Here is a 24,622-nt window from a genome sequence, read left to right as displayed (position 1 = left end):
AGCAGCAGTGAACACTCACTGCTTCATTTCTACAACGCTAGAAAATATAATGTTGATAATTGAAACAGTGAACAAGACAATGATCTTTGTACAGTAACTGGCTTTCCATTGCAATTAGCACCAAATATTATCAAAACATGCCCAAGGCAGATCTTTCATTAGTGCCCTGAACAGTGAGGAGTTTAAATATAGAATTTCCCAGAGTACGTGGAACCCAAAATATTGGACACTGGCAATGAAACACAGAGTTCGAGGTCATCACACTCATGGGGTCTACATGTGGCCTACGCATACAAATGCATTCCATGCTTGGGGTGCGGTGCGGGGGAGAACAACTTAGAGAACTTTTTCTAAACACACGCATGCACAAATAGTTGCTAGATTTTCTCAAATTTAACTCCTTGCAACTGTGAATATGCCTGCCTTTGTTTTACTGAAGAATACAACAGTAAAATTAAGAACTATTATGCTCATGGCTCTGCCTCATTAATTAGAAACAACAAATGATACTCTTAAGGTCATTCTAAAAGGGACAACAATAAGCAAACGAGCAGTGCTTGTACCTATACACTAACTCTGTGTGGAACATTAAAAACTCATCTGGTAGTTTTATGGTAGTTCAATTAAAATTATAAGCGTAATTTCAGATGAGACAAACTATCTCCTCCCAGGAAACTTCCCAAACATTCTGTTGAGCTTCTTCACCTGTCAAGCTGCTCCACCACAATATACATTATTTAAATAGTTAATACAGTTGTGGGGTACAAAAATCTGGTAGGATGCTTTTGTTTCTCTAATTACATCCCAGAAATCACAGCTCTCCTAGACTACTTCTGAAGTTATAAACCTGATGTGTAAACACTAGTTTTAGATTTCAATACGTACTTTTAGCAGGAATTCCTGAAGCTCCTGGTGTGTTTTTGTTACACATGTCACTGAAAGATCAGACCAGGATACCTAGTAAGGAAGGAAAAGAGAATGAGGAAAGTTTCTTTTTCCAAGCATCATACCAGTTAGCTGATTTTAACATTGCCATAAATCTGATTATCTCAGTATAAGAGTTAACACTTGCAGATAAGTAAATATCAGGCAAAACACAGCTAATAGGGTACTTTTTCAAAGATGTATACTAATTTTGAGTGTACATTTTTAGATCACCTTTGTGTTATTTGTGGCTAGAGAGAGTATGAACAAATTCAGGTGAATGCAATGAAGTTCCTGAAGATTACTGGGTTATTGACTCAGAAAGAAACCAGGCAGAAGGCTCTGTAATTACAGGACTTGGATCAGACAGACATCATTAACTGCAAAAACCAGGTACCAGAGAATAGGACTGTAGGTCATATATACTGGATTGAGCTCTCACTGCCATTATCTTGAGTCAAAACAAAAATAAAAAAATATTTCTATTTATATTACCTATAAAATAATTTTACCTGCCTCAGGCTTGAATCTTACATGGTTATATAGAAGTTGTAGGGTACAATTCATAAAAAGTACTGCAAGTTACTAGATTAACTCAATAATCAAACAGCATTTTGATATATGCCTGTATAAAATTTCAGTAGCTTATTGTTCTGACACAACATGCAAGTAGTAAAACAGCACCTTCACATGCATATTTTGAGGAAAAAAAGAAGTAAGCTTGGTTAGATTAGTGCTGCCTGGCTTTAAGGCCACTTCTGGACTTAAGATTCCCATTACATGCATGGGAAGATTCTGTGTAATGGGAGTGGACATGGCAATTACAAACATTCATTTACTCTGAAGAGTTGATAGGATGTCAACTACCAACTGACTTCAACTTAGTCCCCAGAAATGCCAACTACTCTTGGTGCTCTCAGTTGGGAAGCCATGACTGTAATTACTGTTATAACCTTAAAAAAAGCAGTGTCTGGGCAAGCACAAAATGATCTGCAGTGAGGAGCACAGTATATACCTGCATAGATGAGGAGTGGAAACTCTTTCCTAAAAGAACTGAGGTGGAGGAGTTTCAAGCTTACTCAAATACTTCCCAGAATATCTCCACATTCCCCCTTTAACAAAGAAATTCAAAACCACTGTCAAATCCATCTACGTGCTGAATTTTCAAAATAGTTTTGTGACTTTAAATATTAATAATCCACATGGGCATTCTGTACAAACCTCTCCCATCTACTATTGTATTTTACCTAGTACTCAGTTCACAGACTATTCAGTTAAAAGATCTACGACAAGGTTGAAATACTTGGGCAAGTTAACTCTTACGACTTGCAAGGCTAAATTCCACATTACTGTCCTCAGCAAAAGAAGGGTGCAGAATTTTTTGCAAACTTCATCTTTAGACGCAATCAACAAAGTATCTGTTGCTGCTACTTTGCTTCAAAAAACACAAACAGTATACATGTCAATTTAACTCTAATTTTAAGCTTCTAGTAATACCAGTAAAGACAAAACTCTATAATTTACATCTATTTAGAGAATACAGTATAAAATTTTGGGATGAACACATCAGTTTTCAGCTCAAAATGGCATCTTTTTAAGTTTGCCTCTTCAAAGAGCTCCCATGACCCATGTCAAATGGCCAGTTATACTGTTTGATCTAAACCAATCTTTTGTTTGGGGAAAAAAGGTAAAATTTAACTATGTTCAAATGTGGTATACTACCAGACTCACATCTATTAGCCAAATGACTCATGACATTAGTCAGTCCTTGCTAAGAAAATTACTACTTTGATTCAATTAGAACATCCCCACCAACAGCCTTAGCAGCTATTACTTAACACCTACAGCCTTTAACACCAGACCTCAATACCGAAAGCTTCTTTTCCAAAGTTGTAAGCAGTGTTTCAGTTTTGTTTAAAATTCACTCACATAATTGTTTTATATGTTGCCTGTGGCTATAATAATACATGAAGACTATACTAGGTAGGCCTTCAAGTTTGTTCACATTGTTAGCTTGTTTGTTTTTACCTTAACAAACAAGCAAACGAATCAAACCCAAACCAAACCAACTCCCAGTTTTGTCAAAACCCACAGGAACCATCCTCTTATGGTAAACATCCATGAAAGAGATCTAAGATGACCATATGACTCCAAGCAATATATAACTGCAGACACAAGAACTGTGCTCTTATGCCACTTGAGCAAACAATCAACTAATTTTAGAATTCTTTGTAATGCTTACCCCAAATTAGCAAAAGCCAAGTTTCTTGAAGTGATGCCACACACCTGGCTACAGCCAGTGTTTTATACCTTCCCACCTTATGCCCACAATTACATAAAACACCTGATCTGCACACAGAATCCGAAAGAATATGATAATTCCAAGAATCTCTGAAGAACATAATGTAATTCAAAACAGCCTTCTGAGCAGGTCTTTGAAACAAGCTGTATGTATTTACAATACATAGATATCATGAAGACATTTACTTTAACATTCTGGAAGTTATTTGCTTACTAGGAACGTGTACTCCAAATGTTTGTCAGCCCTTTTTCTTGGTACTCCTTTCAGGGTTATCTTCTCAATGTGTACAGCTGAAAGAAAAACACCTTATTGTACGGACCAAAATTACAGTTTGAAAATGTATCTACTTACCTAGCCACTCTGAGAATCACTGCATGCTATTTATTGACTCACACAACCCCACTCTTTCTCAGATGCTATTTTACTATAACAAACTGCAGGGGGCAGGTGAAGCTTTGTTCTCTACAAAGTGTTTCTCCGGCCTGACCACAACCCCTTCACTGCAGATCACTGTGCATTACTCAAGAGCTTATTTAGACAGAAAGTCACATAAATACAACAATATAACCACTGCAAGTGGAAAGACAATGAAAGGAAGTCAAATTGCATCTTTACTCCAAGAAGTAACAAGTGCTGATAAAGGCCAGTGACAGTGCCTCCCACATCCACGGTTCTGAAACATCAAGTAGTAATGAGAGCAAACTAAGGCAGAAGAACCACATTTCTGAAAGGCACTTAGGTGGAAGGAAACACCTGCAGAAGTCCTGAAGGAGACAGAAATGAGCGTTAGCAAACAGAAAATGAAGAGGAGAAGCAAAAGGCTACTACAATCATTCTGTAAAGAGTATCATTAAATTGAACTGAAAAGGAAGAAAGGCACTTTGAAGTCCTAGCTTTTTTAACCTTCCTTCCCCATAGTCTACTGTATTCAGGAATAGGCAAGTTCTGGCTGTAACTTATTAAGAAGCAGCACCACATGACTTTCAGGGTCTGGAGATTTTCTTGAAGGCACATAACATTGTTCACGTAATACTCTATATAAAAATCCTCATGTAGCTGAGATGGGCTTGCACTTTTCCTGCTATCCTGGCCTAAGTATTAGACAGAATTTTATTCCTTTACAAGCATGAACACATCTTTACATGTAAAAAAAATTATTTAAAAAAACAGTTTGACCAGCCCCACACCATCAATGGTTCCTGACAATGCTTTTGAAACTTTTTTTTTTTTTGGGGGGGGGGGGAGGTGAGAGGAGAGTGGTGTGACCAACTAATGTTTTCCTTTCAATTTTTAACTATGTGTTTACATGGGACATATATTGGGAACTATACATAACAATAAAAAAATATTTTAAAAAATCAACCTTCTACAAGTATATGTTACAAAGCTTATTCTTGGAGATGAGCTAATTATCATTTCATCTAACTTTAACAAAATTCACTAAAGATGTTTAAGTTACAATTAAAGAATCATCCCCATCGAAGATGCCAGTTCTAAGAAATCTAAGTATTAGCAATTTCCTTAAAGCAGTAATAAACCAGCATATAAGCCTAGTGCTACTGGCTCAAGCTTCCAATTCTTTCTACTAAAAGACTAACAAATACGGAGTGTGCTGGTGTACACTGGTTGTAACCCTCTACCTGGGAGTTAGAACACTAGACGATCAGTTCATTTTTATCAGTTAATGAAGTTGAATTATTACAAAGCAAAGAAATCTGAGATGAGCTAAGGATGCCAGACAATAACATACATCTATATACTGTAAAAAGCTGAATGTTTGGTGACCTTAGTTTTTACCTGTCTGGTACAGATAAAAGCACTCTTAGAAGAACTATGGCATAACATGAGTTTTGGTGCAGTAAAGTTTCTTAATGGCCAATGTTAAAATTGATACCATTAACTGAACTGATATTCGTAAGTTAATTAAAAAGCTGATTCCAATGACTGGAACCGAGAATAGCAGTTTAAATTTTATTTCACTACATGCATATATTTAGCATACATAATTATGGAAACTAACACCATTAACATTCACAGACAAGCTTTTCTAATGAGATTGTGTTTACTTTAAACTATTTGACATTCTCAATGCTAAATATATTTGTCCTCACGTATAAAGAAATTTTATTACACAACGTAGTACTTTCAGCTTTCTTAACTTCTTTTTGTTGCCGTTGCATGCATCATTATATGAAGCAATACAACAGGTAATCATCATATTAAGTGATACAACAGGTAATCACAGCGTTGTCGCTGCACAGCTTTAGTGCCACAGTTTCAACAGACCACTTTAAAATTTTGTTTCCACAATCACATTTTAAATATTCTAAATGGCTAGACTGAGAAGAAGTGTTTGAATATATAAGCCAACGAGGCGTGTTACATCTCTGCATTTATTTTGGACACAACACATGCATTCAGGACAATTAAGTCAAGCATGTATACATGTGTCCTGGTTTTGGCAGGGATAGAGTTAATTTTCTTCCTAGCAGCTGGTATAGTGCTGTGTTTTGGATTTAGGCTGAGAAGAATGTTGATAACACGCTGATGGTTTAGTTGTTGCCAAGCAGTCAAGGACTTTTCAGCTTCTCATACAGCCCTGCCAGCAAGGAGGCTGGGGGTGCACAAGAAGCTGGGAGGGGACACAGCCAGGACAGCTGACCCAAACTGGCCAAAGGGATATTCTATACCATATGACGTCAGGCTCCATACATAAACTGGGGGGTAAACTGGCCGAGGGGGCTGCTGCTTGGGAACTGGCTGGCATCAGTCAGCAGGTGGTGAGGAATTGCATTGTGCATCACTTGTTTTGTTGTATTGTTATTATTCCTTAATTTTCTGTCCTATTAAACTGTCTTTATCTCAACCCACAAATTTTACCTCCCCCCCCCATTCCCTCCCTCATCCCACTGCAGGGGAGAAGGAGTGAATGGCTGTGTGGCATTTAGCTTTCTGCTGGGTTAAACCACAACAACATGACACTGTTTCTATTGCAAGTATAAGTTAAGATTTCTAAAAATCATATTCATCACAGCTAAGAATAAAAACCATTTTTTATTATCAGTGCTATTTCTAACCCACTAAAGAGATTTCTGTAGCGGGGACTCTCTTTCTATCACATACCTATATAACAAATATCACACAATGATTCTGATACTTCACTGTAGTTTCTATCTATGATAATACAAATGCTAAGAAATATTTAAGCTCTTCGCTAGATTCAATTATTCAACTCTTCTGTGCTTCTGTTACTTAAATCAAGAGTGTTGCTAAAGACAGTCTCCCTTTTATGTTTCTAATTTGTGAATATGAACACTTTGAACTCTGTAAAAGGATTTGAAACAGGTTTGTTGTCTGTAATCTGCCATAATCTTTCTCTGTGTTTTTTGCAAGGAATTAAAACTCTCAAATTGCCTGCCTTCAAAGTGTAATTAAATCTCCACAGTAGAGACAAAAGGACATTTATGAGGACAAAAGGAATAGCAATAGTTTTCCCAGATCACCAGCTCTTTGCTATCGGATAGCGTTGACTAATTTTGAGCAGACAAGTGATTCTCTAATCATATTGGAGAATAAAGGGTAAGAATAAATCTGTTTTCAATAACACTCATTTCTTCAAAGAGAAAAAAAAACTGCTGGAATTGCATGGAAGAGTTCTGTTTACACTCTGAAGCCTTGTTCTCAGTCTCCCATACAGAGCCAAAAGAAGACTTACTTCTATGGAAAGCCTCTCACTTCTCCAAACTACCACTACTGTAAAACCTTCTAATACGTGGGGTTTATTTCTTCGGTTTTCAAGACTAATCAAATACAACTGAACCAAGTAGCAAAAGCTATCCACTGTTTCACAGTATCTTCATGTTTAGTTTTGCTTCAAAAAAATCTTAACACCATTAATACAATTGCATTAAGGTTTCTTGTTTTCTCCCAAATCCCACCTCTTTTTTCATGAGGAAGCCCATTTGCAATCAATTTTCATGCATGCAGTCACTAATAGTTAGCAGCTAACTAATGCAATCAATTTTCATGCATGCAGTCACTAATAGTTAGCAGCTAACAAGTATGACAACTTGTTATAACAAAGAAAAGACCCAGTAGGCAGCAGAGAAGCTATTATACTTACCAAGCACTGCAGTTTCTCATTCATATGTATAGCAAGGCAGATTCAAGATTTCTACAACTCCAGGAGAGTTTAGCGTTCAAAAAAAAAAACAAACCACAACCCAAACCCTTAAAGTGTTCCTCAAAAGAAATCTCAGACAACATACCTTCTCGCTGAGGTCTATGGGAAGTCATTGGTAGTCCATCATGAGGTGCTGTGGTTCGTTCTAGCAAACTGGTCTCATTACTTGACATGCAGTCACTATGGGAAAAGTCATTCTAAATTGAGAAGGAAAAAAAGTGTCTTAATAGAACGTATTATTATCAAAGCTTGCTCTAAACAGCACAAATTACAAAAATAAAGTTCCTTATTGTACATTCTACAGGAGAAAAAACTGAAGCTCTTGACAGTGGCAAAAAGGTGGTCATTAGCCATTTCAGTTCTTACTTTGTTATTTATTTAATAAATGTCAGCTATAACCTGCAATGTTTCACTGAATTTATTTTAAAAACAGAACAGGGTAGGGGGACAGATCACATGCCTTTAGGATATCTCAAGCTGGACAATTTAAGGTCATTCGCTCAGAACTTCATTGCTAATTTACTGTAGTATGAACTCTTTCAACTACTAACCTGTGAAGTCATCTACTCACTACACTCTAAATATATTCTCCTCAATTATATTCATGTCCTGTATCTTCAGCCTGCCACCTCTTCTATATAGGAAATCATAAACAACTGTTTGGACAGTCTATCAGGACATACAGTCCTAACAGCTAAATCCACGTACCTCTTACCAACTAAACGTTCAGAATGCAACCAGCTGCCACCATCACCCTCTCTTTAATGAGAGCTCATTTCCCCGCCCCCCGCATTCCCCCCATTTGCCTGCAGACTTCAAAATTATATGCCAAGAATTACTATTGTTTTAATACAGTACATAAGGAGGGACAGAACAGGAAGCTGAGGTGCTTGAGTGTCCAAAGAAGAGCAACGAAGCTGGTGAAGGGTCTAAACAGCAAGTCTTGTGAGGAGCAGCCGAGAGAACTGGGGTGGTTTAGCCTGGAGAAAAGGAGGAGTCACCATCCCTGGAGGTATTTAAAAGACGCTTAGACAACTGGTGCTTAGGGACGTGGTTTAGTGGTGGACTTGGCAGTGCTAGGTTTATGGTTGGACTCAATCTTAAAGGTCTTTTCCAACCAAAATGATTCTATGATTCTATGAAATCATACAACATAGATAACATGGACAGATATGTAAGTGAAGAAAGAACAAACTAGGATAACAATGATAAACTACAGAAAAGTATTAGATGAGCATGGACTTCAAGTGGTTTCTCTAGGGTAATAACAGTCTATGTAATTTTTCCCAAATTAAGATAAAACATTAATGTATTAATTTACATGTTCTTTAATGACAAGATCTTGTTAAAAACTGAAACTGACCGATCAAGCTAAAATTCAGAAATGTTTTAAAAAATCCAATGACTTTAGATGCAACTGATTTTGCCAGTTGACAAGTGTAGTTCCATATTTCAAGGAAATGACACATTGCCTGAAAAAGATAAATCCACAAAGAAGCAGGAAATACTGAAAGTTACTAGCAAGTGTCTGGATTAATCTATTTTAAGTGAGGTACCTCTATTTATCTGTAACAAGTAGTATAACGTGAGCTTATGAAGTACCTAAATGCCATCAATATGCAAATACCATATTGATGGTAGCAGTGCAAAGGGAGAGGGAAGCTGGTTCTCTGTTTAGCACCACAAATCAACCAAATACTGTTTTTTATTAAGCACTGGAAGCTAAAACAGAGGCCAACTTTCTTGGGAAAGCTTTCAAAAGAAGTTAAATAGAGGACATTCAATGCACCACAAATATTTAGCAACTGGTTAGCATGAAAGCTAGAAGGTAAACAAACATCTATCTTATTCGTAGCTCTAGAAAACAAAATTCCTGGGAGAAATGGATACTTTTTGGAGTAGACGTATACTATATATACTATAGAAAGTTCAAAGTCTGTTCTGCTCATTCAGGATGAAGAATATTGTTCCACTGAAAGACCTTCATAAAAGATGAGTGAAGGAAAAATATAAATCTTAAGACAGTACTCTTATTTTTAAATATAGGAAGCATAAGATTCTGGAAATAAGTGACAGAATATAAGTGGTTATTTTTTTCCCTGAAGGACTTGTGCAATGCAATGAGTCAAATCAGCAGCCAAGACTAGTTACCTTGTTTGGTACAGAGGACTGCGAGACTGTCATAACAGGCAGACCAGAATGAGGAAGCACAGAAGTGTCAAAAGGCATCGGAATCCCCTGGCAGTTTGTGAATTCTTCAATGAACTTCTTCAGATTTGAGAGATGTACCAACTAAAGCTTGCTTCATCTTACTAAACCAGTTTCACATCACCTACAGCGTGGGTACAAACTGTGGCAACTCCTAACAATACACTCAACTCATTTAGGACCCAGTGAGTATACAGACATGAAGCCTGCCCTGGATATAGTGTTAATCTAACTTTCATCAGTCACATTAGCAGCAGAACACAATTAGCATGCAAACATCTATGTGTCTTTAGACTGCACTACAGATGGTCTGAGGAACAGAACAACATTCTAGCTGTTTCATCTAAATCAGTGTCAGTTTGTGTTCTACACTGAGTGTCAGTAATTTCAGGTTTCAAAGCAATCAGACTTAAAATATAGAACATGCTTTGTTTCCTCAAGATAAAACTCACCCAAGTCCCTAGTCACTCTGTAAACAATCTCAGCAAACTTAACTGATCAAAACAGTATTTCATGCTTCAAACTTCTAATAAATTATGAGCACTATGTCAGATTTGGAATAAGAAAGCAAAATAGCTGTATACCAATGAGGTAGCATTTTAACAGCTTTAGCAAATTTGCAAGTTTAGTTTAATAAAATAAATTTTAAAAAAAAAATCATAAGCATGCTCTGGAGAGAGCCACTTTCAGATCTCCTCAAGACTCCCATTGATACTGTTTTGTCAGACATTTCATAACAACTGTGGACATAACCAAACCCAAGTAAATAAGTGTTAACTCCTGGTCATGCATTATTCACAAAACTGTTGGCATTTGAGCATTAAAGTTACCCTGTTAAAACTGTGATTCATTTAAGACTGTCCACAAAAAGCACTACTATTATAATAAACTGGCTGTGTCCAAACTACATAAACTGTCAAGTTTAGCCCATATTTTGGTATGAGAGTGAATGTCTTCCTGACATGAAATCAAACAACTGACTCAAGATTTCTAGAGAAGATCAATGTCAATTCTCTGGCAGAAGTAAGGTCTTCCTTAAACTACAGCCAGATGCTTTGCCAAAAGCAGCTTTGATACCTTTCTTCCACACTGCATACAGAAGACAACAGACATTTGGATTAACTCTGACAGAGGCTCTGACACTATTCAATTTGTTTTATTTTTCTAAGATGTCTTTTTCCACCTCTGAAATCATGACTGTAAGAGCTGAAGGCAGTGTTTTTTTCATTTTAAGGAACAAGCTGAGACTAGGTGGCTAATCAATTACTTTTTTTTTTTTAAATTCACAAATGTATCTAAAAACAATCAAATTTAAAAACTCAGACCTTCTTTCGCATTCAAAGTCATGCTATTTGTTCTGATTAATGGAAAAATAAATTACAGTTTATTCTAATAAATAATTGCTAGTTAAGTAGCCCAAGAAATTATGAGCAGTTTTTAGAAGAGAAGTGTGGAAATAAGATTTACTTCAAAGATATATTCTGCTCAGTTCATGTCAAAGAAGCATTAAATATTACTGCTACACCTCCTAATACTAGAAAACTGCTTCTCGCCTAGCATATATATCATCTTTGTAACAGTGTTCAAATATTTTGGAGAGAATAGTTCTAGAGCGGTTACTTTTCTATCCATGGCAGCATTCCATACCAGGCGAACTACATCCACATTTGAAGGCTCCCTCTAAATTGCAAAATATTACATGGTTCAAACCTGTATGTAAACATGTCCTGACACCGATGATTTTATAAATCATCGTAACCGTAGAAAAGTTCATAATTTATTCACTTGGAAAGTTCTTCACCTAGAAAGTTAAACCAGTAGTATGTACTGCGTGTGTTTTGTGAATGATAGCTTTCACAATACCTAGTAGAATGCAGGAGGGTAATCGAGGGCAGTCATAGCTTTACCTTACAGACTGAAAGGGTTGTTTCCGTGCCAGCTCCAGATCCTATCTTACGCTGCACAACAACTCTTCACATTTGGTGTTAACTACTGTGACAGTCGTATATAAAACACAAGTAACTAAAATACAAATGGCATTGTCAGAGCGGACAACTCTAGCATGCAAGTGACTGGAAAGTCTAGGCAGTCTGGAGGCCCAATGAATTTTAAGAGTGGCATTGTGGGTTGTTACCTGGTGCCAGTCACACCACAAACACAAGTCCTTTAAAACTGGGTATGCAGCCAAGGAGCTCCCATGGATGGTCATGCTGTATAGCGCTAATTGTGCTAGTCGTTTCCTATCAATGAATAAAATGTATTGACATAACACATGCAAGTGTAAGGTTAATTCTTGCATAAGCCTTTGTCACTGTCAGGCTTTCATATGCAAGGATTCACTGCAGCTCACAGTGCTGCTGCTAATGATTAAAATACAGTGAAGCAAGAAATGTGGGTGGCCCCAAACCAGCTGCCAGATAATTAATTTGATAATCACACAGATCTTTGTGATGGACTAGAGGATTAACTACATTTCTCCTTGAAATTGAAATGAACTAAGAGTGTGCTCTAAAAATTGTCTGTTCTCACAATCTCGACCAGAGTCTTGTATCCAAGGTATCTTTCCTCATATGGTTGAAAGCAAGTACCATATTAAAAAAACCCCACCTATCACTTGAGATGTTTCCTAGGACTGTAAAGACAAGCACCAAATGTCTAAAGTGGAGAGCCCTCCTGCTCAGAAGGATGTCGCTATGTATAACTAACATCTGTGAGCTGAGCAAATCACAGCTAGTCTACACGTGACAGATGTCCAAACTCTGCCTTCTTTTAACATAGATGGCTGATCAAAAAATGTCATGCTGGTATTGGTTTGGCAATATGTAATGAAATCTGTTACTGGATAGCCTATTAATCATTATGAGCAAATGACTGATGCACATAAGTCTTCTAATGGTTGCACTGCACTTTCATAAAAGAACTATTCATGCATCAGCTTTGATGAGCACTAACAAGGGAAACCTGTTTACAGCAGCTGGACAGCTTTATTAGTTCTACATGCCCAAATATGAAAGCTTATTTTTCTGCAAGACATCAGTAAATGTGCTGTTAGGGACAGCGCTACTTAGCCTTGCAGGCTGTGCAGATGTAAACTGGCACAGCTCACTCATTCATGTACAAGTGGGAACTGGCAAACAAAACCAGATGAAAGAAGGCATCTTGGAAGAATCAAGGTCTAACTCATGATCACGAGTTATCAACTACAGCATCTGTACCTTAGAGAAATTTGAGTGATGTCAGAATAATCATTAATAGATGTGGTGCCAGTTACAAGATCAAAGCCATGATTTGCTTAAAACAATCCTTACCAGCTTACCACCCTTATTGCTTCACAACTGTGATATGCAGATACATAGCTATCATATGTGACACACAGCTATACAGCTACATTAGCACAAAGGCTAAACACCACCTCTCAAGAAGCAAGATTCAGCTGAAACTGCATATGTACTTGTGTGCTGCTGAACCCTCTTGATGACAGCAGCAGCAAAGAGGAAGCCTTACTCAAGGCTGTGTGCAACTGTATCTGCACCCTATCACCTAATTCTTGCTGTTGCTTGGATATAGGGATAGAATACTCACATCATCTTATACTTAAATGGAAATCCAGCACATGCATTTAATACTCACAAATGCAAACATACAGGGCAGCAATGCTTCAAAATGCTTCAAAATCTGTTTAACATTGACTACTGTTGTTACAACAGATTGTCTCCCATGCAAAAAATCCGCTACTTAGACAAGCTGCTAGCCAAATGCAAGATCAAGACTGAAGACAATTGCCCAACTGACATTACCGCTTCACTTATGCTTCAGTTTGCAAGCTCTGAACTACGCAATGGCACTGCCCGATTTGATTTGAGATGCAGAGAGTTGTCCTACAAGACTAAGAACAGAATCGGCCTCAAGATCTAAGACCACAAAAATCTACCAAATGATCTCTCTTTTGTTCACAGCCAACAAAAAACTTAAATGCTTCCTTGTAATCTTTTCACATGCAGAATCAACCTCCAGAACAGTAATGCTTATTCCACATAGAATCACAAGGCAAGAGAAATGGGCTGACAGGAACCTTATGAAGTTCAACAAGGGGAAGTGCAAAGTCCTGCACCTGGGGAAGAACAACTTCAGGCACCACACAAGCTGGGGCCTAACCAGCTAGAAAGCAGCTTTGCAGAAAAGGACCTATACATATAAAAATGCATGTATATGTATACATATATATGTACACATCTGAAGGGAGGGTGCAAAGAGGATGGAGCCAGGGTCTTTCCAGCGGTGCCCACTGACAGGCCAAGAGGCAATGGGCACAGACTGAAACACAGGAGATTCCCTCTGAACATCAGGAAACACTTTTTCACCATCAGGGTGACTGAGCACTGGCACAGGTTGCCCAGAGAGGTTGTGGAGTCTCCATCCTTGGAGATACTCAAAAGCCATCCGGACATGGTCCTGGGCATCCATGGCTCTAGGTGGCCCTGCTTGAGCAGGGGGAGGTGGTGGATAAGATGACCTCCAGAGGTCCCAGCCAACCTCAGTCATTTTGCGGTTCTCTGACCAGACATAAAATCCCATAATAAGTGCAATAAAAGCCTGACTGGCTGAGCATACGATTCAAATGCAACTGTCCTATTAGCTTGTATCTGGTAAGCTGGACTGCACAGAGAGAACGCATAGTTGCCCAAGAGTACTTTAAGGCATATTTGTTTTGTGAAACTATTTTAAGAGCTAACCTGTAAGAGGCAGAAACAAAACACTAGGAGGGAGACAGAAACCTTTTGAAAAAACATCAGCTGATTCACACCATATGACAACTTCAGCAATCACATATTGACTAACTTGTAGCACTGTGAAATCATGATAATTTTGAGACAAAGGGCATACCAACCTCTTACGCAGTATTGACAACTTCAGCTATCAAGGCCTGTGGCAATTACACTTGAAGTACCTGACATGTCAGCTACAGCAATGATTTACAGTGCTGGGGGAATACCACACCTTGTGTTCGCTAGAAACACAGCTGTTATTTCTCTAGGTCTCATCTGTATCTGAGCTTTTAACTGGACCTAAACCACAGTTACAATCTAACCTAGCTAGCCCATGACAAAGTAAAAATTTGAAGCTAAAGCCAGCAATGCAACAGATCGAACTTTACTGCATCACCAGTTGGTTGTTCATCCAAGTTTGTGTAACTTCAGTACTGTTACAATTGTCTGTTGAATAAGAAGAAAATTACCTGAATGTAATTTTCAGACTGATACAAAAATTATTCTCACAGCGGCCTAGAGTGATGGAAAGATTTAAAAAACATTTGCCCCTTAAGAGCAGTTCACTGAAGTACAATCAGTATTGAGAAGAGATGATGCCTTCATTACTACTTTTAACTACTGGCAGAGGGTAATATGTCATTTTGTGCAATCCTTGAACTCAAGAGGTCTAAGCAGCATAGTTTGAAAGTATTCTTTCATGTATGGCAGTTCCAAATAACAGAAAATCCCTCTGTTATGTTCTTATCTCACTCTTAAGAGACTTCCCAAGGCATTAAATCTCTTTTCACTATTAAAAGTATTTTTACTTTCTTTTCCCAAAAAGGACAAGATTAAGAGGTTGACGAAAGGCAAGAAGCTCACGAAGGAATGCAGTTTCCAGCCAGATCTCTGAGCTTGTCCTCTGCAAGCCTCAGTCTCTGAAAGCATTAGAGGATACTACAGAAATTCACCAAGCCTTGGAAGAAAAGTAGATATTTAGTATTAATTACAGTTAATGAAAATCAACTGCAGTGTTTTCTAGGGCAGCTATAGCTAGACACTGATATGGGCAAGTAAGTGAGGTGACAGAGATTTAAGTAGACAGAATCCTACAGACTTGAGTGGTTTCATAGATACAGCCATCTTACTGCTGCTGTCTGCATTTTTTTTCTGTAGATTTTTTAGAAAGAGCTGAGAGTCTTCAGTACTCCAAGCCCAGTGAGATGCTGCTATCTACAAATAAGTCAACATTGGGCAACACTGAAAATGGGACCACAGCTAAACAACAGTAATCTAAATGCAAGCATTAGGAAGTAATGGGTGTATTTTCACTTCCCCCAGTGCTCATTTAATATGTTGGAGAAGAAAGTGGCATGTAAAACAGCGAGAGGCTCATTAACCCTGGTATAAAGGGACTGGCTAAGGCTACAAACTTGTCTTGTCCTAACACCTCCTATTTAGAGCTGAATGACCAGAACAACTGAAAGAAGTGAAAGTTTTTACTCCGTAATTTCCTGGAGCATTAGCATGCACGTTTAAACAGAAGTCTTTCATTTTAGGCATTGTCTTTTATGTAGTTAGGACTTCCTTTCCAGAAGACTTCCAGTAATGTTTCTGGAAATCCTTAACTCCTGTTTGAAGTCAGAGAAATTCCTATTCAGAAACAAGGGTGTTGGTTCACTGAGGGAGCCAGAATACTTTTTACCTCAGTATGCAAAACTTGTAAACCATTAGTATTTTCCTGGAGCGTACCACCATTTAAAAGATCTTTGGCAGGAGTAAAATGATATTTTTTAATCTTTCTGTCTCTTATTTAAACCAGGCTCTGAAGACACACTTTCCCTTGTACTCTTAAGACACTGAAAAGAGTACACTGCAGCTTCAAAATGGGATTGCCTGTATTTTTGTTCCTACAGACAAAGATCTTAGTTTCTAAAATTAAGTTCTCCTACCTTGTTCTGCTGCAAATAACTGAAGATCAATCATAAAAGCACTCTTCTAATTTGTAGACAAAATATCCTATAAATAGAAGCTAAAAAAAATACTCTGCAAATAGAAACTTTCCCTTTGTTTGTAAGTAGAGACTTTTTCTATACAGAATCCTCCAGCCAGCTAATTAGAATACTATTCAGCAAACCATTATCTCCAGGAGATTGCTCATTTCAACAGAACTTTAGTTCTATTACTGTCAAGTATGCCTGATTAAATGTCCCAGCATCTAACACAATTCACATTTATTATGTTAGCACGTACTCAGACCTGCAGTGTTTCAGCATTCTGATCTCAGATCTTGGATGGGATGGAGCAAGATAGGCAATAAAGTCATAGACTCATTGAATGGGTTGGGTTGGAAGGGACCTCAAAGATCATCTAGTTCCAACACCCCCGCCATGGGCAGGGACACCCTCTGCTAGACCAGGTTGCCCAAAGCCCCATCCAACCTGGCCTTAAACGCTTCCGGGGAGGGGGGGAGCCACAACCTCTCTGGGCAACCTGTTCCAGTACCTCACCACTCTAACAGTAAAGAATTTCTTTCTAACATCTAATCTAAATCGACCCTCCTTCAGTTTAAAGCCATTACCCTTTGTGCTATCACTACATGCCCTTGTAAACAGTCCGCCCGCACCTTTCCTGTAGGCCCCCTCTAGGTACTGGAAGGCTGCTGTAAGGTCTCCCCAGAGCCTTCTCTTCTCCAGGCTGAACAACCCCAACTCTCTCAGCCTGTCCTCATAGGAGAGGTGCTCCAGCCCTCTGATCAGCTTTGTGGCCCTCCTCCGGACTCGCTCCAACAGCTCCATGTCTTTCTTGTACTGGGGCCCCCAGAGCTGGACGCAGTACTCCAAGTGGGGTCTCACGAGAGTGGAGTAGAGGGGCAGGATCACCTCCCTCGACCTGCTGGTCATGCTGCTTCTGACGCAGCCGAGGATATGGTTGGCTTTCTGGGCTGCAAGCGCACATTGCTGGCTCATGTTGAGCTTCTCATCCACCAACACCCCCAAATCCTTCTCCTCAGGGCTGCTCTCAATCCATTCTCTACCCAGCCTGTAGCTGTGCTTGGGATTGCCCTGACCCATGTGCAGGACCTCGCACTTGACCTTGTTGAACTTCATGCGGCTCGCACGGGCCCACCTCTCAAGCCTGTCAAGGTCCCTCTGGATGGCATCCCTTGCCTCTAGCGTGTCAATCGCACCACACAGGTTGGTGTCACTGGCAAACTTGCTAAGGGTGCACTCGATCCCACTGTCCACATCACCGACAAAGATGTTAAACAGCACCAGTCCCAGCACCGACCCCTGAGGAATGCCATTTGTCACTGGGCTCCACTTGGACATCCAGCCGTTGACCACAACTCTGAGTGTGACCATTCAGCCAATTCCTTATCCACCAAGTGGACCATCCATCAAATCCATGTTCTCCAATTTAGAGACAAGGATGTTGTGCTTTGCACAGCTCCAGGTAGATGACATCAGTTGCTCTCCTCTTACCCACCAACACTGTAACCCTGTCATAGAAGGCCACCAAATTTGCCAGGCACGATTTGCCCTTAGTGAAGCCATGTTGGCTGTCACCAATCATCTCCTCATTTTCCATGTGCCTGAGTACAGTTTCCAGGAGGATCTGCTCCATGATCCTGCCAGCCACAGAGGTGAGACTGACCGGCCTGTAGTTCCTCAGGTCTTCCTTTCCTTCCTTTTTAAAAATGAGGGTTATGTTTCCCCTTTTCCAGTCAGTGAGAACTTCACCGAACTGCAACGAGTTCTCAAATATGATGGATAACGGCTTAGCAACTTCATCCGCCAGTTCCCTCAGGACCCACAGATGCATCTCATCAGGTCCCATGGATCTGTGCACCTTCAGCTTCCTTAGATGGTCTCATACCTCATCTTCCCCTACAGTGGGTGGTTCTTCATTCTCCCAGTCCCTGCCTTTGCCTTCTATGACTTGGGTGGTGTGGCTAGAGCACTTGCTGGTGAAGACTGAGGCAAAAAAGTTGTTGAGTACCTCAGCCTCCCCCATATCCTGGGTAAGCAGGTCTCCCATTTCCTTCTGGAGAGGGCCCACATTTTCCCTAGTCTTCCTTTTATCACTGATGTACCTATAGAAGCTTTGACACTGATGCTCTTATGAAACAAATATAATCAACACAAGAATTAAGCTATCTGTTCTGTTACTTAAACCAATATATATAGTGGTATCAGCAGACTCTTTGCACATGAATGCTTGTTCTATGACTACAGATGTGAATGCTGCTGATTTATTCTTATACTTTAGCTTTAGATTCAATGTTCATATTCTGCACAGCTTAATGTATCAATGACTTTTTTTCCCAAAAGCTGTTATTAGAAACTACACTTTCATTTAAAAATCTGCAAATATTATCAAGTGTTTCTACCTTAAGTAAAACCAAAAGTATTTCAGAACACTTTCTTAAAGAAACAAAGTTTATGCCATTATAAGGCAATCTACTTCTGCCCATCCCATTCCAACAGTCCTATCTCCTACAACTTTTGAATTTATCAGCCAAATCTGTTAAAATGTATCACTAACAAGTGTTAAGTTCTTAAAGGATCATTAAAATAGGAGACCAAAAAGAGCAGCAATCCTATTAATCCTTTGTCAAAAGCAATTTTAATGTGAGCTCAATCTTATCAGACAGCACAGATCCTATCCAGAAAACATAATCCCAATCATGGGAAAAAAGTAAACTTCTTTATGTTCTAGTAAATCACCTACAAATTCTTTGTAGGTGAGCCTCTTGTGCTATGCTGTTCATTACAGCTAAATGTTATAGGCTCCTTGATGCCTCAAACCAAGCCATTTTGTTAGATATGGCACATGCAGTAACACAGGCCTTACCCTAAGGAATTCAGAATCTAAACTTGACAAATAAAACTACCCCGTTCAATTCCAGGTCTGAACTCCATCACCTCTGCAGGTTGATTTCACATCACCATTGCTTGCCACAGGCACCTATTATTTCATGGGTGATGTGAACAACAGTCCTCCTACCATCTTCAGACTGTTCAGAAGACCGTTAAGGAAGACCAGAGCTGAGCTGGCAGCTTCTCAGCACAGAACTTCTCCTGTGGTTTATCCGTTCGATAAACCAGGCACACCACAGCCCCTCTCGGGACAGGCCGCGCTTGCGGCAAAGCCTTGCCCCGGGGCCTTCCCACGCCCTAGGCTTCCCCCTTCAGCAACAGGGCTGCGGGATCTCCAGCGCTCCGGGCAGGGACAGCTCCTCGCCCCACGGACCCGAACGGGCGCGGCGGGGTCCCGGCGCCGCGCGGGGGAAGGGGCCGCGGGGCTCTCCTCCCCCCTCCCATTGGTCGGCCGGGAGCGCGGACCCCCTCCAACCCCCGGGGCGGCGGGACCGGGCGCCGCTACGCGGGTGCGGAACGACCGAGACCGTTCTCGTTATGCAACAGAGGGCGCGTCCCCTCCCCCGGCGGGACCGAGAGGAAACCGCCCTGCGGGCACGTGACCAGGAGCGCAGGCTCCGCCGCCGCCATCTTGACTGGGGGCGGGAAGGAGCCGTGAGCATTCGTCACCGGATCCCTGCTCGAGGAGGGGTCTCGCGGAGCGGCTCGTCGGGGAGACCAGCCCCTTCGCCTCCACCGGGACGGCGGGGGAAGGGCCGAGGGGAGCAGGGGCTGTGCCCTCGCGGGGCGGGGACGCGCCATGATCGATCCCTCCTCCCCGCAAACAAAGCGAGAGGTCACCCCCTCCCCCCGGCCGTTCTCAGGCCGGGAAAGGGGAGAGGCCTCCGGGCCGTTACGGTGCTCTTTGTGTTGGGGTTCCTTCCCCCGCCCTTTATCGGTTCTTCTGCCGCCGCAGAACCTGGCTGTCCCTGTTTAACGGGGGAAGAGAAAGTTCAAGTACTCCTTCCAGGTGCGGCCATTGCAAAACGTGACAGGAACCGCCTGCTCCGGGTACTTCCCGTGCCGCCGTGAGGGGCGGCAGCAAGGCGGACGGCGGGCTGGCCCTGGGGGCACGGCGAGCATCACAAGGGCGGGAGGCAAAGCTGCGTGTGCTGTGCTGCGCGGCCGCTGCCTGCACGGCCACAGAGCCGGTTATAGCCAAAGAGGGAGCCCAGCCCTTCTGACCCGGGGCCAGCCCAAGAAAAATTCAAAGAGGTCTTTATGAACCGTTTTAGTTCACAAATTCAAAGCCCTGAAGGCACTTACATTCCAGAGATTAAAGGAGGATAAAAAGCCTGTGGACGCCCGACAGGATTTTAAATCAAGTCCAATTTAACAGTACAGCTACGTTTTGCCAGGGAAGTCTTTAACCGTGCTAGTAACTCCATTTCCTCTACCGTCTTACCTGCGAGGGTCCCACCACTATCCCTGTGAACATGAACTAAAAACACTCAGCAGAAACCCATCAATCCCTCTGTTCCCTGCCAGCCGTAATTTCCCAGAAGAGGCTCTGCTGTATTTACAATTTAACCATTAAGAAAGGAAAAAAAAAGCCTACAGAAGGGATGCAGTTTCAGTCCTGCGTGGACTAGGGAATATGTGATGTGCATGTTCAGCCAAGCAGATTCTGGTCTCTTGGTGTCCCCGGAGTAAACGAAACCACCACAACTTGGAAGGCTGCTTTTATGCCAAAGCCAGAATGCTGCACAACACAGACTTCAATTCCAGTAGTTCATGAGAGTCTGATCTTCTAATGCATTCGGCGGGACACACTGAGCAGCTACAACTGATGTGCCAGTTTCAGGCAGGAAGTATGTTTCCAGTTAGTGGCACTTCAAACCCAGCAACAACGGTGTCCAGTCTTACCACTTCCTGCAACTCGATCTTTTCCCCCTAAAGATGGACTTCCAGGATTCATTTTGGGATAGAGCTAGACTTGATACAAGTCAAAGAGCCAAAACAAACACTTTTTGGACTTATGCTATGAATTCATTATGATTTCAGTACTGTAACATCTACCCGCTAGTTTATGACCTGCCAAAAGTGCTTTGGCCTTACAATGATACAAGCATTTACTTAATGTATTCGAAGGCTTAGAAATTCACCCCCATCTCCTCTGAACACTCCTCAAGACCATATCCCATCTTTACCAAACAGGAAAAGGGCCACTCCTTTTGCATGGCAGGCAACGTAAAACAATTTTCTAGGAGTGGCACTGCGAGTAAACTTAGAAACAAAACCCCAAACCCCCAACCCTTACTGTTTTGTACCTTTTTCTGTTAAGTACCTGATGCAAACCTCATGTGTGCAGGTGAACAGCATTATAAACACCTATCTTCCAGCCCTTTCTTCCCCTTTGCAGGAGAGGCCATCTATAGACCAAAAACTGCAGAGCTCCAAGATGACGGCTTGGTTGCATAAATATGGGGCAGATTTTAAAGCCAACGCTTGTCAAGAGGGCAGTAATGAATGGCACTGGGGGAAAACCTGAGTTTAAACATAGCTGCTGCACAGGAAGATGCTTCAGTGCCACTCACTGAAAATCTTCATTCCCGGTGACAGCCACGTTTTAGCAACAAGTGACACATCTGCTTTCCAGATGTTCTTTGCTGTTTCCTGACAGCCACCCAGAAAACCAGTTTTTCTCTGAACAGAAGCTCCAGTTGTGACATTTTCCTTCGCTCCTTTAATAGAATGATTACTACCCCTTCCCAAACATCTTCAGCTACATTACTGAACGTGGCTTTTCAGAGAGAATCAGCCTTAGAGCCGCCAACCCCTGACTGCTGCCCTGATCCTTGCCAAGTCCAAGCCTAAGTCTCATTTGGGGGGGCAGGAGCAGGTTCCATATAAAAAATATTTCAATGCATTCTACTGTTTTAAGCCCCTAAAGAACATTCTTTCAGAGTCTGTATGGTCTCTATCTAGCATTATTATTATTTTTACAAGTTTAGTTAAGCCATTGCTTGTACTTCTGGACAGTACAACTTCTTCAGTGGCCTATAGCATACAAGGCACCCAGTCAAGCTGTAGCCGCACTCTGCACCCTGTGCTCCAGCAAGGCAGGATTCAAAAAGCAGTGCTCCAAAAAGCATGGCAGGCTAGAAAAAGTCCTCCCGCCCCGATTCTACTACGTCATAGTCACTGTTACGTCGTCGCAACAAGATATTCGTACTAGAAACTCCAGCAGCTATGGGGGTGGCCGGGGCCTACACTGCTGGGGGGGGGGGGAGAAATAGGACGAGCAGCGAGGCAAGACGGGAGGGGCCACATCCCAGTGGGGGGCTCCGGGGAAAGGCCAGGGGCCGCCCTCAGCTCCTCGAAAATCGGGAGGGGGTGAAGGAAGGAGGAGGAAACCGCCTGATGAGATGGCGCAGCGGGAAGAGACCAGGACGCGGCGTTACCTGGGCTTGGTGGCGGCCGAAGCCCTCGTCTTCCTGGTCCCCGCATAAGGCCCTCCGCAACCGCTCCAGGTGCTCCCGCAGGGTGACCCGCTGGTGGAAGGAAAAGGCCGGGTGCAGCGAGGCCATGGTGAAAAGCAGGAGCAGCTCTTCCTGCGCGCCGAAGCCCAGGCCCTGGGCGGCGGGGAGGCTGGCCTGCCCGTTTTCTCCAGCTCCGTCCATCACCACCACCACGTCCTCCTCCTCGGCCCCCTCCTCCTCGGCAGCGCCCGCTTGGGGCCGCCGCGCCGGGCAGCTCTGCAGGATGGAGTCCACCTGGGGCAGGAGGCGGTGGAGGCGGCCGGCGGCCTCGCGGTTCTCAGAGCCCAACAGGGCCAGGTAGACGATGAGCTTGGAGCGCACGGCCGGGTCGCGGAAGTCGCCGAGCTGCCCGGGGTCGCTGAGCCCGTTGGCCTTCGCCTCCGAATCGCGGAGGCAATGGTAGTCCTTGCGGGCCAGGTCTTCCAGGCAGGAGCCCAGGAACCGCAGCTCCAACGGGTTGCACAGGTCCAGCAGCCCCACCATGAACTCCAGCCTCTGCGCCGAGCCCAGCACCAGCCCAAACCACTCGTACACCGTCTCCTTGTCGGTGCGGGCCGCTGCCGACCCGGGCCCGCCGCCGCCCGGACCGGTGAGCGCGGCGGGGGCGGGCGGCGGGCCAGGCCCGGGCCCAGGCCCCGGCCCCAAGCCGTGCAGCTGGCTCGGCCTCTCCAGCCCGCACCCCCTTCCCGCGGCGGCGCCCCCGCGGGCCGGCGCCCGGGGCACCTGCTGCAGCTGGAGGTGACAGTCCAGGGCACCGCCGGGCTCCTTCAGCCCCAGCCCCGCGGCTGCCGCCTCTTCCACCGCCGCCGCCTTGTGGCTCGTCTGCTTCAGGGGCAGCTTCATCTTCAGCATCCTCGGCACAGGGGGGACGCGAGCATCCGACGGGCCCGGCTCCGGGACGGGGCCCTGCTCGGCGGCGCGGGGTCGGAGGGACGGGACGGGGGACGGACGCGGCGCGGCCGGCGGTCAGGAAGAGCCGCTCATGCTGCCGCGGCCCTGCCGGCGCGGGAGAGGCGCGCGCAGGGGCAACGGTCCCGGCGTGTGCGCGCGTGGGGAGTGGGCGGGAGGGTGGGGGCAGGGCGGGCCTCGCTCGCGGCGGCGTCTGCGGCTCCCGCAGCGGTTCCCCCTCCCCCCCTTCCCCAGCGCCTGTGCGCGCGCCCGGCGGCCCTCGTGCGCGCGCGCAGAGCCGGAGGCGGCCGTCGGCGCTCACGGCCCCGGCCGGCGCGGACTGAGCCCGAGCTCCCGGCGGGGGGCAGGGCAGGGGGACACGGCCGAGAGGGGGCGGGCGGAGCGAGCCCGTCCGCCTATCGGCGCCGTCGACGTCAGCGCGCTCGCGGGCGTGCGCGGTGCTCGTCGCCGGGGCCTGGGCGGGGCGGTGCTGCGCTGCGCGGCGGTGTGCTGCGCGTGGTGGGTCCGGGCCTGCGGCAGCCGCCCCGCCCGAGCCTGGGCGGGGGAGCCGGGGCCGGGCTCCCCTCTGCGCACGGCGGCACCGGCGCCCAGATCGTGAGTAGGCGGAGGCTGCCTCCTCCGCGGGCGCAGCAGCCCAGCTCGCTTCCTGTGGCCCGGCAGAGCTGGGGCCGAGGACTCGCTGCCGCTCGCACTCGGGCCGCGGGCTTCTGGAGGTGAGGCGGCCCTCGCTTCCCCGGCTGGGGCTGCTTCCCGCCTCCTCATGAGGTCAAAGCGGTGTCGCTTGACCCCGGGTCGCGGGGACTGAGCTGGGCGGTTCTCCCGGTCCCACCGCGGCGGTTCGAGGTGCGCTGCGCTGTCTGACCGCGGGCACGGAGTCGTGCCCCTCTCCGCCCCGGGCGGGTCGGTGTCAGCGGCCTGGCTCCTGGCGTGGCCTCACGTTTGCC

The 24,622-nt window shown here is 44.0% G+C and overlaps 1 protein-coding gene across 5 annotated transcripts in view; it reads right to left on the bottom strand.

The window, feature by feature from the left end:
- The window catches only part of ZCCHC2 (zinc finger CCHC-type containing 2), a 47,301-nt gene extending 23,319 nt beyond the window's left edge, over positions 1–23,982 (bottom strand). For all 5 annotated transcript variants that reach the window (XM_054814787.1, XM_054814788.1, XM_054814790.1 and 2 more), the window contains exons 1-4: positions 22,692–23,982; positions 7,495–7,606; positions 3,440–3,516; positions 886–957 (exon numbers count right to left, since the gene is read on the bottom strand). In XM_054814787.1, the coding sequence (XP_054670762.1) occupies positions 886–957; positions 3,440–3,516; positions 7,495–7,606; positions 22,692–23,621 (1,191 nt within the window). In that variant the 5' untranslated portion in view covers positions 23,622–23,982. The remainder of the gene's footprint in view (positions 1–885; positions 958–3,439; positions 3,517–7,494; positions 7,607–22,691) is intronic.
- Between the last annotated feature and the right edge of the window lie 640 nt (positions 23,983–24,622).

The sequence above is a fragment of the Grus americana genome, chromosome 2 (genome assembly GCF_028858705.1).
Source record: "Grus americana isolate bGruAme1 chromosome 2, bGruAme1.mat, whole genome shotgun sequence".
NCBI classification, from domain to species: Eukaryota; Metazoa; Chordata; class Aves; order Gruiformes; family Gruidae; genus Grus; species Grus americana.
The sequence above is the reverse complement of the archived record's forward strand: the minus strand, read 5'-3'. Positions and strand labels throughout refer to the sequence as shown.